The sequence below is a fragment of the Notamacropus eugenii genome, chromosome 6 (genome assembly GCF_028372415.1).
Source record: "Notamacropus eugenii isolate mMacEug1 chromosome 6, mMacEug1.pri_v2, whole genome shotgun sequence".
In the NCBI taxonomy this organism is placed as follows: Eukaryota; Metazoa; Chordata; class Mammalia; order Diprotodontia; family Macropodidae; genus Notamacropus; species Notamacropus eugenii.
In genome coordinates, this window is record NC_092877.1 from 357,193,092 (window position 1) to 357,208,632 (window position 15,541).

General features: G+C 37.8%; 1 protein-coding gene across 3 annotated transcripts in view; it reads left to right on the forward strand.

The window, feature by feature from the left end:
- Positions 1–15,541, forward strand: part of ZBBX (zinc finger B-box domain containing) — a 153,929-nt gene that overhangs the window by 106,503 nt on the left and 31,885 nt on the right. For all 3 annotated transcript variants that reach the window (XM_072618557.1, XM_072618558.1, XM_072618559.1), the window contains exons 16-17: positions 7,753–7,912; positions 9,034–9,144. In XM_072618557.1, coding sequence (XP_072474658.1) covers positions 7,753–7,912; positions 9,034–9,144 — 271 coding nt within the window. The remainder of the gene's footprint in view (positions 1–7,752; positions 7,913–9,033; positions 9,145–15,541) is intronic.

A 15,541-nucleotide genomic window follows, 5' to 3' on the forward strand; every position in this document is an offset into this window, starting at 1 on the left:
TTACACACCCATCATTCTCCTCTAGCCAACGTTTGCTCTAAATCAGTGAATAAGTTAAGTTGTTAAGTTTGCTTCTATCTATCGCTGAGTCAGTGGCTGCATTAATGTAAAATCCATGGTGCAGATTACAAACCTTGCATATCTCTTCCTCTTCCTCTTCTTCCTGGTTGATATTCTTGTGGATGTTCTTCCATTACCACCCCAGAGAACACCTCCTCCATGAGGTAGTTTTTCTCCTTAGGTCTTTTTAGCTTTTATGAGTAATGATATAGCACTTGAGCTGCCTGTTAGTGGCCATTTCCACTACATGACTAACCTTCCTTCTTTCTTATAATTTCTTTATGGCAATCTTTAACTCACTTCTCACATGTCGTTCACCATCTGAAATGTACTACAACCTCCTTAGTTCACCATGAACATCTCTCTTCTAGACAATAGATGGGTTACTTGGGTTATTTGAAATCTTGATGCATTCTAAATTGTTTTAAGATTTGTTGTCACACAGCATCACTGGAAAAATGTTCATGTTACAACAATGAATTGTAGCTTAGGATCATTAAAAGTCCTGCATGACTTTCCAAATGAAATCAAGCCTGTTTTCTTCCTCCTCTTCAATTCTAGGCCAGGTCATGTCCATCATGTCATAGATAGATAGGTAAAGATAGATAAATAGAAAGATAGATATACCGATAGACAGATAGATAGTTATGTTGGCCATCCACCTAAATGTCAGAGTACATTTTCATCCATTTAGTTCATCTGGTTAATGATGGATCTCACTGAGGAAGTCCTTTCATATCTTGATACAGTCATTACAATGTCATTCCCATACAGGAAAATCTGGAGGACCACAGTATCTGTAAGGAATTGATCTTCCATTTAGACGCTAGATAGGATGTTTTCTATTACAATGATGGTGAACACTATTGCTGAGTATGCATCTCTGTCTTCTGCCTCACTTAATGATAATAAAAAGGGGATGAAAGTAAATACTATGAAGAAATATTGGTCAATCAAGAATCGTCCAAGTGGAAAACACCAAAGAAAATACATCTGCACTAGAAACAAAAGTCTTAGAGATAAAAATGTCTTAAAATATAAGTACCTAGAAAAATGAAGCCAATGAGTATAAATGACAAGAAAGTTATGGGAGAAGGAAACAGAGAATTAATTGTTTTAAACAAAAGGTAGCAAGCCTTTCCTCTTTTGTTTTGCAATTTTTTTAAGTTTTAAACTTAAATACAAAATGAGACAAGGAAAAGAAAACAAATTGCCATGTGTACAGCAGGCCATGAGAAGATTCAATATAAAACAATAAATTTACATTTCAAGAAAATCTATATAATCCATTCAGGTTTATACTTAATATTGTTGGCTAAGTTACCTTTGGTTGCAACCTTGGCTCTTTTGCTACACAGAATATAGTAGTATTTCAAGGTTACAGTCCTTCAACATAGTAGCTGCTACGTCTTGTGTAATCCTTATTGTAGCCCCATGATATTTAACTTTTTTTCTTATTACTTCCAATATTTTCTTCTTAACTTGGGAGCTTTGAAACTTGGCTATGATATTCCTGTAAGTTTTCCTCCTGGTTTCTCTTTCAAGTGGTGATTGATGAATTTTTTCTATTTCTTCTTTACCTTCTTGTTCTAGAACTCCTTGACAGTTTCTTGTAATATTGTATCAAGAGTTTTTTAAATCATAATTTTCAGGTAGTCTCTGACTATTCTTATATTATTTCTCCTCAATCTCTTTCCAGATTGGTTGTTTTTCAGATAATGTGTTTCACTTCTCTCTCTCTCTCTCTCTCTCTCTCTCTCTCACTTTTCTTTCCATTCCTTTGCTTTTGTTTTATGATTTCTTGTTGTCTTAGAATATCATTAGTTTTCTCTTGCCCAGTTCTAGTTTTCAAGGAATTATTTTCCTCCTTAAGTTTTTGATTCTCTATTTCCAGTTGGTTGATTTTTTTCTCATAGTTTTCTTGAATTACTCATATTTTTCCTGTTTCTCCTCAATCTCTTATTTGATTTTTAATTCTTTAGCTCTTTTAATTCTTTTTTAAGTTCTTCTAAGAACTCCTTTTGTTCTTGGAACCATTTGACATTTCTCATTGAAAAAATGAGAAAACTGAAGAAAATGCAGAAATGAGAATATTCTCATTGAAAAACTCTTATTGTAAAAGGAGTGTTTTTTTTTTTGTTAGGCTCCATTATCTTCCTCTGAATTTGAACCCAGATCTTCCCTATCCCCATAGTAATTATCTATGTTTGGGTTCTTTCTCCTTTGTTTACTCATTTTAATTTATTTATTTTTGTTTTATTTTGTGTTTAGCAGCTGTTAGTGTAATCAAGTGGTAATCTCAAGGTATAGGGGATGATGCCTCAGGTCCTTCTTACTGTTATTTTCTGAGGTCTCTTATGGGGCCAATTTTGGGCCCTCTTCTCCACTCACAATCCACAGTTAGGGCCCCCAGCCATACTGTCCTTCAAATGATCTTGCTCTCTCTGATGTCTCCAGTGGCTGCAAACTATAGTTATTCTCTCTGTGACAGAACTGAAACCAAAGTCTGTTCTCCTGCAAGTGCCCACAGTCAGTGGAGCCTTTGCCCCTCACTACTGCACTCACCAGGTAGGTGCTACCTTCTCCTTGCAACCACAGTCCAGGACACATCTGGTCAGCACAACTGTGCTTGGCATACTTTGATAGTGGAAGATCCTTTAATCTTCTACTCAGCCCTCACACTGTTTACAAGATGAAAATTTCTAAGACTGAGACTGCCTCACAACCCAGATGATCCTAGGGTTTGTTTCTTGTTGATTCTGCAGAGTTGGTCTGGAGGTGTTCACATTTCATTCAGGCCAGACCTCCACCCCTGCTGGTCAGGTGTTTTCTAGGTGTTCTCAAAAGTCTTAAGAGGAAAACTGCTTAATCCTTTATGTACTTCTGTGTTCTGAGGTGATGTTCTGTCTTATTTGAGGAGAAAATTCACAGAGCTGAAAGTTTTCTGACATATTCTGCCAGAATCCTCTTGGCTAACCTTTCCTGAGAAATGAACTTCCTGAAAATTGAAATGGATCAAACATAAATCAATAATTCCATGATATGAGGGAATATTAGAACAAAACAAAATATTACAATTTATAGTATCTATTTTAAAAGAAAACAAAACAAAGGAATGGCCTGAAATATAGACCCATGAATAATCACAGAGCATCATTGAAAACATCAAAAAACTTGCATATCATTTTTCAAAAAAGTTACAAATTAAAATGTCCTAAAATCTATTAAAACTGGAAGTCAAAGTAAAAATGGAAAGAATCCACCAACTATCTGCTAAAAGAAACTCCAAAGTAAAGGGTCCCAGCAAATTGCATAGCCAGAATCCAGAACTTCAAGGTTGAATAGAATTACTGTTGGCAGCTTGAAAAAAAGTTCAAGTACAAAGGTACTATAGATATCACAGAAAACTTCAAAACTACTACATTGAGGGAGAGGTGTGATACTGGAATACAGTATTAGGGAAAAAAAGCTAAAAGATAAATGCTCATATCCACTGTGAAACCCAACAGCATATATTTTTTTTTAAATAAGAGACACACTTGAAATATAAAGATTCATAGAGAGTTAAAATAAAAGGCTAGAGTAGAATTTTGCATGCCTCAGGTGAACTCTGCTGTAGGTGTTAATTAAGCAAGTTCTTCCTTTTCATCTTTGACTTTGGGATGCCCACAAGTCTCTTAACCATAGCTTTCTCCATGGGTTTATATTTGACACAGACCAAGATATTTGGAGACTAAGATATTTCTAGGTTTTATGATCTTCATCTACAATAAAAGTCTAGGATGGACAAAGGCCCTACTGAGCATATTGTGACTGGTATTCTATTACTTTTGCTTTTGTACCACTTTTGCATTCATAATGGAAAGATGTTACAATGGACTTTAAAGGGAGAAGGAGGAGGTGGAGGATGAAAAAAAGATGAAGGAGGAAGAGGAGGAAGGTGAAGGAGAAGGAAGAAGTAGAAGAAGAAAAATAAAAAGAAGGAAAAGAAAGAGAAGAAGAGGAGGCATAGGAGAATGAGAAGGATCAGTGTATAGTGGTTAATGATCTCTAAAGTCCCTCTGAAATTCTGATTCCATATATCATAGAAATAGACCATTCAAGCTGTAATTATTAATTAACTATTAATTAAATTAATTAAATTCTTACATTTTATGTACTCTTAAGGTTATTTGAAACTTTGATTTCTGAAGTTCTCAACTTGTTTGAAATCAATTATTTTTAAGAGGAAGATTCTACCTGATAAAAGACTCGAATATCAGATATATATGTCTTTGGCCTCAATTTTCCCAGAAAAAAGAATGCCATTTTAAGAGGCTGCCATTTCTGAAAATGAACCTTTGTATACAATAATCCAGTGAGTTTTCCCATTTGGACTTTCCCTCTGTGGACATTGGGTATGCTTAAACTGAAACCTTCAGTGGTTGGCACAAGCAATAAATTTACGTAAGATCTAATTAGGTTTACAGAATGCTGCCACGGTGGGTTTTGTTTAGCTTTTGCATTACCATCTGCCAGTGGAATTCAGTCACCAGTCAATAAGTAAGTCTTATTGTCTAAGAGTATCTACAAAATGTGACTAAAACCATAGGTGGTGAATGTGGCTACAATTCGGTTTTTTGAGTCTCTGGATGATCATCCATCTGAAGGCATTTGTTTTTGGCTTCCATAAAGATATAATTTATGGCTGATGGACTCATTTGAAAACAGTTCTATAAAACGACAAATCTAACATTAGCATCATGGAGAAAGTATCCTCATTTTTAAAATGTGATCATAGAATTTTAAAGTTGTAAGTAACTTAAACTTTTTTTTTGTTCATTGTTCTCTAAATATTATTTTCAAGCATTTGTTAAAGTTCAAAGCCCCCATCATTTTGTCTTCCATTTGTAGCCCCTTTTGTGTCTGTGAGACCTTTGGTGAGGATTAGCCCCATGTTTAGAATGGCTTGCTGAAATCCTTCCCTGCCCTTCAAGGCCCACCTCAGGTGCCATCTTCTCCAGGAAGCTTTCTTAGTCCCTCCCCCCTCCTCTCTCTCCAATTTTTCGTAGAACAAAACATGGATCTTTGCATCATAGTTACTTCTGTTCCTCTTGGAAGTGGGTTAACTTCCATTGTATTCTTGTACACTGTGTGAACACTACCTTACACACAAGAGGTCCTCAATTGTTGTTGTCCTTCATTCTCCAAGAGAACCAAAATGACATAACTATACTAGAGTCAAGTATCAATGTGTCCGACTGTAACTGATTAGACTAATACAAGCTTGGAATGCTTTACCACAGGCAGGGCACAAATAGTCCATGTGAACATTTGGGATGGATACTCTAAACTTGTGCCTCCTGTGTTTCCTTTGAGCTGTTTCAATTCTGCTTTGTTCATAGAATACAGCACCTTCTCTGATGCAGGCCTGCCATGCTGAGTGGTCCTGTGCCAGTGTCCCACAATAAATTCTGAAGGTCTTAAGAGAGACCTTAAGAGTGTCTTTGAGTTGCTTCTTCTGATCACCATGTGAACACTTGCCCTATATGAGTTCTCCATAAAACAGCCTTTCTGGCAAGCTTACATTTTGCATTCAAACGAGATGGCCAGCTCATCAGAGTTGCTCTTTCTGAGGCAGAGTTTTAATGCTTGGCAGTTTAGTTTGAGTAAAGACCTCAGTGTCTGGTACCTTATCCTTCCAGGTAATCTTCAGAATCTTCCTAATACAGTTGAAATGGAAGCAGTTCAGTTTTCTGGCATGGTACTGCTAGACTGTTCAGGTTTCATAGTCACTCAGCAATGAGGTTAGAACCATGGCTCTGTAGACCTTCAGTTTGATGGTCAAGTTATATGGCAAGAGAAGGTTATTCCTTAGAAGTTCAAGGATGCCTCCATTGTCCATCTCTCTTTAGAGATAAAGGAAATAGGGTAAAGGAAATAGATTGTCCTGTGATAATCATGGGGGTGTCTCTCTCTTAGTCATTTCTGGCAAGATTCTTGCCAGAGTCATTCTCAATAGGCTGATCCTTCACCTGAAAGATGGTCATCTACCTGAGAGCTTCAAAAAGGACTGAGGAAGAGTCGATATGGTGGTTGCTACCCGACAACTCTAGGAAAAATGCCTGGAGTAGAAAAGAGTTCTGTACACAATGTTTGTAGATCTGACCAAGGCCTTTGATACTATTAGTCATGAGGACTTATGGAAAATTATGTCAAAATTTTGTTGCCTAGAGAAGTTTATTAGCATTGTACATCAACTGCATGATGGCATGTTTGCCCGGTTTCTAGATAATGGACAATGCTCTTGTGCTTTCCCAGTCCCCAGTGGAGTGAAGCTAGACTGTGTGCTTGCTCCTATGCCTTTTAGCATGATGTTTTCAGCCATGTTGTCAAATGCTTTCAATGAGAATGAACACGGCATCAAGGTGAGCTACCATGCTGATGGTAAATTCTTCACCTTGCAAAAGCTCCAAGGCAAGACCAAAGTGGAGGGAATGTTGATGCATAATTTTCTGTTTGCAGATGATTGTGCACTCAATGCAGCCTTTGAAGCTGAGAGGCAACAAAGTATGGATCAATGCTAATTCTGACCTAATAATTAACACCAAGAAAACACAGGTGCTCCATCAACCACCACCACAATCAGTTACAGCAAATAGAGAACTTTTGAAAGCTATGGATAAGTTCGCTTACCTTGGCAGTATACTTTGCAGGGATGTACGTGTTGGTAATGACGTTGACACACGCATTGCCAGAGCTGGCTCAGTGTTTGGAAAACTTCAGAGGAAAGTATGGAAGAGCAAAGGTAGTAGCAAAGGTCCTCAGTTATAGCACAAAGGAATTAATCTTAATGTCCAAGAATATTTGCTTCATCCTCACATTCCTTTCGCTTACATAGCTTGTATGTATGGTAATAATTCAATCCAATTCAGTCTAGTGAGCCTGTTAAGTACCTCCTATGTGCCATGCACTATGCTAAGCACTGGGAATACAATTACAAAAAGAAAGTTTCTGCCCTCGAGGAGCTTACAATCTCATGGCAGGGGTGTGGGGGGGAGGCAGCACACAAAAGGAGAAAGAAAAGGGTGCGGAGAAGAGACCAGGGGCCCCTGGGCAGGGGAGGGGGCCCCCTTATTCCATGGAGTTAAAACCAGACAGAACATATGCAGAGTGGAGAGAGCTGAGCCTAACTTCTGCCCTCCAGAAAGGAAGGCATTGGGAGGAGTTTTGCACATCCTCCTGCTCTCCATAGTCCTGCCAGCCTTGAGGTCGCAGCCTGGTGATGAAATTAGAAGTGATGAGCTTAACTTGGGAGGGGTACCTTTTTCTTGGGAGTTGAAACTAGGAAGAGCAGCAGCTGTAGGACAGGCTCTGTCTCCACTAGTAATCTTAGAAAATCTACAAAATTATTTTCTGTGTAGGTGTACATTCACTGTGTATAGCTCTCTAGAAGGTAATTTCTCATAATTCCTAGGAAAAATTGGTAAGGGAAAAAGACAGGAGAGGGAAAAGAAAAACAATCAGAAGAAAAATGGAAATTCTCTTTCCCGAACTCTTCATATTCCTGTGTAGATAAGGTTGGGTTATGTAATTGTTATTTCCAAATGATTTTTATTTTGAATTATGCCTTTTTTAGTATTTATGATTCCAATTTATTTCTTCGTGTTGATAAGTGATCAAGTTATTTTTGCTACATGTTTTGTTTCCTAGTTACAAAAAATTGCCCTGAGGAGTAAGCCCATAATGGAACAGTATCAAGGACTTGAGAAATTCTTTGTCTTTGGGAAGAACCCTTTACATGAAAGGTCCAGATTAAACCTGGCAATGAAATCAGAGATCAGCCCTTCCAAGAGCAGGATTGCACTCGCAGGTAAGGCTGCATTATGTCATACCAGTTTGCATTAGAGTGCTGTAAGCTGTATGTTATCCATTTTTTCCCTTAAAACTCTCTCCCTATTAAAGATACTATGGTAGCATTGAATAATGAACAGCATCATTCTTTTCTATTTGCCACTCAGACATCACTATTAATTTTATGCAAAGACCTATGGGATGATTCTAATGCTGTTATCTGAATAGGAACCATTTTTCTGTGAGAAAAGTAAAGAGAACATTTTAGCTCATGGCCTATTTTATTTGTAAATCAGTAAGAAACTTTGGAATCAGATTACTTTATGTACTAATTATTCATGTATCTTAAAAGGAGAAAACATTTGCATTAATTGATTTGATTAATGGATGAAAGACTCCACTTATTCTCAGGTTACCTCAAAAAACAAGTTTCAGACTCTTTGAAACTTGAGAAACTTTTACATGTTCTCTTAAAAAACAAAACAGAACAAAATCAAATATGTTGCTGCTGGCTTTTGTCTTTACATGGTAGGCATTTTCCTCCTCTCCAGACTGAGACCTCCTTTGTGACAAAGAAAAACAATTAAGTCAAGATATCCTGACTTTGTGTAATAATTTATAAAATATTCTGTCCTGGTTGTTCCCTACATCTCTGCCATGATTTAAGATGCGCTTTAGAATCTACAGTTTTAAAGTTTTGTTTCAGATACATCCACATGTACTTTGTGTTTGGAATTTTTCATGTACTAGGAATATGGACATATTTATTTATCTATTATTATCTATTATAAACAACCACCTTGATGATAGTATAAATACCTGTCTTTGAAATGCTTATCACCAATATGTTTTTTAAATATCAAATAATTATTTTTTATTTTCTATTTTAATTCATTATAAATACTTAGGGAATATCAACTGTGTAAAAATGTTATTCTCATTTTTCTTATTAGTGTATGCTTATGTCATTTTATATTTAATAACACAATAAATAAATATATATTCTTTTTACAGCTAAATCAACTGTGCTACAATGGTTACGTATTCCATTTAAGTACAACTCTTAGAGCAAACATCACGAAAATGGACTATTTTTCAGTGTTTAATGTTAGATTTCTATTTTGCCTTTTTTGATTTCAGGAAATCGACAGTGGATATCTGAGAGTAGTTTAAGTGAACATGCTGATGATTCAATAGTTCAGGATGTTGTTTGGAATAACCAGAAAAAAGTATCAGGTGTGCTACATCCTGGTAAGGATATTTCTGAGACATAAATAATATCTGTTGGTGTTGAGATAGGGTTGAATAACTTGTATATTGAAACTTTCTCTTCTGGGTATTTGGGAATTATTCAAGTCAAGTCAGCAACTTTTATTATATACTTGCTATGTGTCAGACACTGTGTTAAGTTCTTCGGATACAAGAAAAGGCCAAAAGAGCTCCTGCCTTCCAATAACTAAGCATCTAAAGAGTCAGGCAATATGCAAACAGATTGGGCTTTCAGAAGGAAGGCACTAGCATTAAGGGGATCAGAAAGGTTTCTTGTAGAAGGAGGAACTTTAGCTGAGACTTGAGGGAATTTAGGGAAGCTGGGATATATGGGGAGGAGGGAGAGAATTCCAGGCACAAGTGAAAATACACACTCCTAGAGGGGAGAGTGTCATGTGTGAGGAACATCAAAGATGTCAGTGTCACTGGAATGGAGAGTTTGAGGAAGTGAGTTTTATATAAGAGGATTAGATAGCTAGGAAGGGTGAGTTTACAAAGGGTTTTGAAAGTCAAACAGAGGACTTTATATTTGATCTGAGTATGATAAGGAATCACTAAAGTTTATTGGGTAGAGGAGAGACACAGTTCCATGTCTGTTTTAGGAAGATTGCTTTGACAGCTGAGTGGAGAATGGACTAGAGTGGGAAGAGGCTGGAGGCAGAGAAACCAACTAAAGGCTCTAATTACATAGTCCAGGTGTGAGGGGTTGAAGGTCTGTGTGAAGGTAATGGCTACGTATGTGTAGAATAAGGGCTTTATCAAAAAGATTTCTAAGGTAGCATTACCAGAACTTGTTAACAGATTGGATATGGGGCTTGATAATGAGATGTCAAAAACAATCCTTATATTACGAGACAAAGTAACTGAGATGAAAGTTGTGCCTTCATAATAATATGAAAGTGAGGAATAAGGGCATGTTTGAGAGGGAAAGATAATGACTTCAGTTTTAAATTGTGTTGAATTTATGATGTCTATAGAACATCCAATTTGAGATGTCCACTTGGCCATTGGAGATGCTACAATAAAGGCCAAGAGAGAGGGAGGGTTAGCGCTGGATAAATAGATCTCAAAATTATCTGAATTGAGATAATCGAATATATGGGAGCTGATGAGATCACTAAGCAAAATGGGTTAAATGGAAAAGAGAAGAGGGCTAAGGATAAACTGAGCCTTGGGAGATTCCCACAATTAGTGGGCATGATCTGGATGAAGGAAAATACAGCAAAGGAAACTAATAAGGAATGATCAGATAGGTGGGAAGTAAAGCAGGAAGGTACAGTGTCTCCAAATTGTAAATGGTTCCATTGTGGTGGTGGTTGTTGTTTGTTTTAAAGATGAGGTGGAGGGAGGGTGGGGGACATAAATTTGTTGCTCTAGCAAATGGGGTTGCATCTTTAGTTATAGGTGCCCCTCTTTGATTGACAAGGCATTTTGTTGAAATAAGCACCTTGGTAAATGAAAACTCCCTTAAAATACTACAAAAGTTTTAGTAATGCATTGATCAAGTTACTGGATTTGTTTTGTAGGAGTTAATTGCAAAGAATTAGAAATGTAGTGATGAGGCTGCTCTGTTGGAGAATTGTAAATTATAAGTTAATCTTGCAAATGTTTTAAATGCATTCTCTCTCTCTCTCTCATGCACAGACACACACACACACACACACACACACACACACACACACACACACACACACACACACACACACACACACCAAAAACCAAACCAAACCAAACCAAAAAACCCTAGAGAGAATAGATTATCAAGGGAAAGAGAGTGCTCAGCACTGACAGCCTACAGCATGATCCAGAGGGATGAGAATTAAAAAAAGGCCATTAGCTTTGGCTGGTAACAGATCAATGGTAACTGGAAAGGAGCCATTTCAGTGAATCATGAAGTTGGAAACTTGACTACAGAGATAAAAAGAGAATGAGAAGAAAGAAAGTCGCTGCACAGGTGCAGACAACTTTCTCAAGAAATTTAGCCATAAAAAAGAAAAGAGTTAGAATATGCTATACAGCAGAGAGAGATGGATCAAGAATTTTGTTCTTGCAGTTCATTGGTTTGTTTTAAGATGTTTTACTTTTGTTTATAAAATACAAAGCAAGAACTAGCTATCTCTGGGAAAAGTGTGAAAATATTACTAAATATCCATCTTTCCAGTACAACTGATCTGTTTGGTTCTTGATGGGATGAACTCCTCTTAATTGGAAATTCTTATATTTGTCTTATTGGAAACAAAATAAAACAAAAAATGATCAGAAATAGAATGAGAGAATAGTTATGAATCTCTTTTTTCTCTTAGGAATGCTTACTGTTCCTTAAATTTTGTAAGTGTGTATCATAGTTCAATGGGTGGGCATTGTAGTAGATGTCTGCTGGTTGCAATACCTGCTTAAATCAAATCAGAATTTAGATTTATTTTTTGATACTTAAATTGAAACAATTTGTTTTGCAACTCTTTAATGTTATTTATTTTTACACTTAAGAACTTTGATTGTAGCTTCGTTTTGATCTTGGTAGCTGAGATTTAAAGGACATACCTATCTTTGTTCTCCGTGCTTTGGACTCTTCCAGTAATTTTTCTTTAGGCCCAAACGCTGATTACATGTAATCTACTGACCGGTTTTCAGTTAAGCCACAGTTAAAAACTGTAGTTTTTAATATCTCAGCATTGAATAGGGTATATGGCAAACACTGTCCAACTTTATAGTCAGTTTGATTGAAAATTGTTATTTATGATTTGGTGAATGATTTGATCAACTCATAGTAATACTTCACACACATTCATATTATGATTCCCCTTTTATTTAGGAGGTGTCCTTTTTAGGTAAAAAAAAATATAACTTCCATTAAAAATTTTTACATTCGTTTCATAAAAGCACTCAGAAAATAATATTCAAACTGAAATTTATCCCATAAGATGATACTCTGTGCAGCTATGGGCCAGCATTTTCTAGGCTACCTCTTCGTTGCTGGCTGCTGCTTCAGTCCCATGCCAAGAGAAAACCTGTGGATTTGTGAATCCCCACACAGTGAGCACAAGTAAGGGCCCTCTCCCCTTGAAGTTTGTACCGTCTCATATCCTCTCCATCTCCTTTTTATTGTACTTTAGGTCATTTTCTCCCTTCCTCAATGACTTCAGTATCTGATTCTTAGGTTTCACTTTTATCCTGGACCCCTAACATCATGCTCGGTGACCTCAGTATATTCGCACTGATGACCCTTAGAACACTGGCTTTCTAGTTCACTCCTTTCCTTAAGTGCCACGATCTCCCTCTCCATTTGACCTCACCCACCCATAGGTTAGTCATCCCTTGAGCCTTGCCATTACCTTAAACAATTAACTCTCCAAAATTCTGAACTCTGTAATTCCTCTCTCTGATTTTCTTCTGACCTTTTTCCTCTCCGACTGCCTTATTCCTCCTGAATCTGTTACTATCACTCATCCCAATCTCTATTTAGTTTTGGGTTCAATTTCTTCCTAACCTTGGCTTTATGGTAATCATTTACTTAATGACTGACTCCCATGTTCATTTGTCTCACCTTTTTCTTTCTTGTGTGGGTTATTCTCCCTTTTCCCCTCCACATCCTCTCATATCATCTACATTTTGGGGCTTCTATACCTTAGTAATAGATCTCTTCTGGAGAATGTTAAAAAAAATGTACTGACTGGACTTATTATAAATCCATGCTCTGAATCTCATTTTGGGCCTCACTGCCACAAAGATTCTTCTTATTAATTTCTCATTGACATCCTATCACTTCCCCTCATGGCTGATGAGACAGAATTTCTCATCTCTTTTCTCAGGCCTCTGATTCCATCTTTGTCAGCTGATTACCTTGTGTGTCAGCAGATTGCTTTACTGAAACAAATAAAATCATCCTCATGACGTCCTTCCTATCTTCCATCCTTTCTGCATCTTCATCTATGGTATCCATATTTGCTTTAGCTTCAGAGGGTGAAAGGGATCTCTTTCTGGTTAAGGCCAAGCTCTTGATCCAGAAAGAATTCATTCTGCGTCCTTCAGTCTCTCTGCTCCTCTCTCTCTCCTTTGTCTCCACCTCCCGTTGCAATTTGCAATCATTTTCAAGTCTTCCTGTCCTGAAAGCTATTCCTGCAGGCCAGTCTTCTATATCTCTTCTTTTATTTCACTGTTAGATTTCTAGAAAGAATACTTTACAGTCTTCCACTTCCTATTGCCTTGCATAATCCTTAGCTTTTTGCAGTCTGACATTTGAATTCATACTTGACTGAAATCATTCTATGCATAGCCATTGGCTTCCTACTTGCTAAATCCAGCGGTCTCTTTTCAATGTTGATCTTTATCAAACAAATAATTCTCTTGACAATTTCAATTAATACAGGTTTGTTGAATCAAATTATATTATTGGATTAGATTGAGCACTTATTTTATAGGAGATAGGAAATCTGAATTGTATTTCTAGTTCTGCTATTAACTCCCTTGTAAAATGCCTTAGCTTCCTCAGCCTTACTTTTTCCCATCAATAAAATGAGAGCATTGAACTGTCCCTTTAATTCAAATTATCCAGCATTTATTAAATGTCTGTCATATGTCACATATTTGGGATACAAAGAATTTGTTCCTGCCTTCAAGAAACTTACATTCTTGTCAAAATTCTAGTTCAAGGTTTGCATATAAAGCTATACCTGATTGGTTCTGTCATATAATCACAGAATTCTGGATTTTGGAGGTGTCTTAGAGGTCACTGAACGCAAACATTGAGTCCAGTCTGAAACATGAACACCTTTTATAACATCTTTTCAAATCTGCTATGTGTAAGGTACTAGTTTAGCAGGGCTGGGGACACAGAAGAATCATGGTTCCTGCCCTCACATTGCTTACTCTGTAGCAGAAGTAAGACATATACACAAATGACTGCAGTAGAAAATAATAGAATAACATCCTGCCTCCCTGAAGATCTCAGCACTCCCAGATAAAGCAAATAGCCAAAAAAGGGACCTTCACCACCAAAAAGAGGGTCAGAAAGTCCAAGTACTGAAGGCACATGGGCTCACAACTGAGGGTCATCCTCAACCCCTCCCTCTCTCTTACTCTCTATTCCCAAACAGTTGTCAAGTCCTGTCATTCTTACCTTTGCAGCACCTCTACAATATGCCTTCTTCTCTCCTATGACACAGCCAGGACTCCAGACCCAGCAAAAGTTACTAATGGGTCTCCTTCCCTTGAGTCTCTGCTCACTGTGGTCCTTCTACCACCCAATAATGAAATTGAGCTTCCCACAGCACTGAGAGGTCTGACTGCCCCATGCACCTTATCAGTGAACTCCTGAGGCTCCTTGTTACATCCAGGATGAAATCTAAAATCCTCTGTTTTGCTTTCAAAGCCTTTCATGTCTATGCCTTTAAACTCAAATCCCTCTGGCTCTCACTGATTGACCAATAGTAGGTCCCAGTGCAAGCCTTACTTGCTCATTGTTTGACTTTTGCTGACTCAGAATGAGCGTAAATGGCAGTTTCTGCTCTGACCAGAAATTCTGAGGGTCTTCCCCTCCCAGCCTGATTCTTTTGATTAGGCAAACTAGGCCATTTTTTGCCTCCATTGTTATCTAGCCTTTAATCACTGAATGGGTGTTGCCTCAGACAAACTGAGACATGGGAAAAACCTTAGCTTAAAACAACTAGGGCCACCCACTGTATGCAGGGCCGTGCTCCCAGTCAGTCATCCTGACCTGTGTCTTGCTACTGGACTCCAGTGACTCTGGAGAATCGAGGCTGATGACTTTGCAGAGCTGTCCCTTCTCTCTCCTGCCTTCCCTGCAAGTCTCATGCATCTTTTTACTTTCTGCAAGAAGTATTGCCCAGTCCTTCTTGATCCTGGTGCCTTCTCTCTGAGACTTACCTCAGTTGAACTCGTGTGCTTGTGCATACCTGTTTACACATTGGCCCCTGCATTAGATGCCAAGCTTCTTTAAACTAGGGATTCTGTGGCTGTTCTTGCTACTGTTTTCCTTTCTTTGTATCCCTAGCTCTTGGCACAGTGCTTAGCTCATAGTAGGCACTTAATAAATGCTGATTGACTATGACCGTGGCCATGGGTAGAGAGCAACCCTTATTCTTACTTTGGCCCTAATCTTCAGTCATGACGTTTACATGTCTAAGTTTAAAGCAGATGAGAAACAGCAGATCAGAAGGGAGATAAGGACTCCTAGCAAGACGGCCACTGACTGGCACCCTGATGGTGAGGACAAAGAAATTCAAAACAAGATAGACACAAATACTTCAAACACACAGCTGTCTCTGTAGGGCAGCATCAGAACCCTTCCCACTTCAGGAGCCACACTGTTGGTCTGCCATTGTGCTGGATTTTGTCTCTGTAGGTGATGCCACTGACTCAC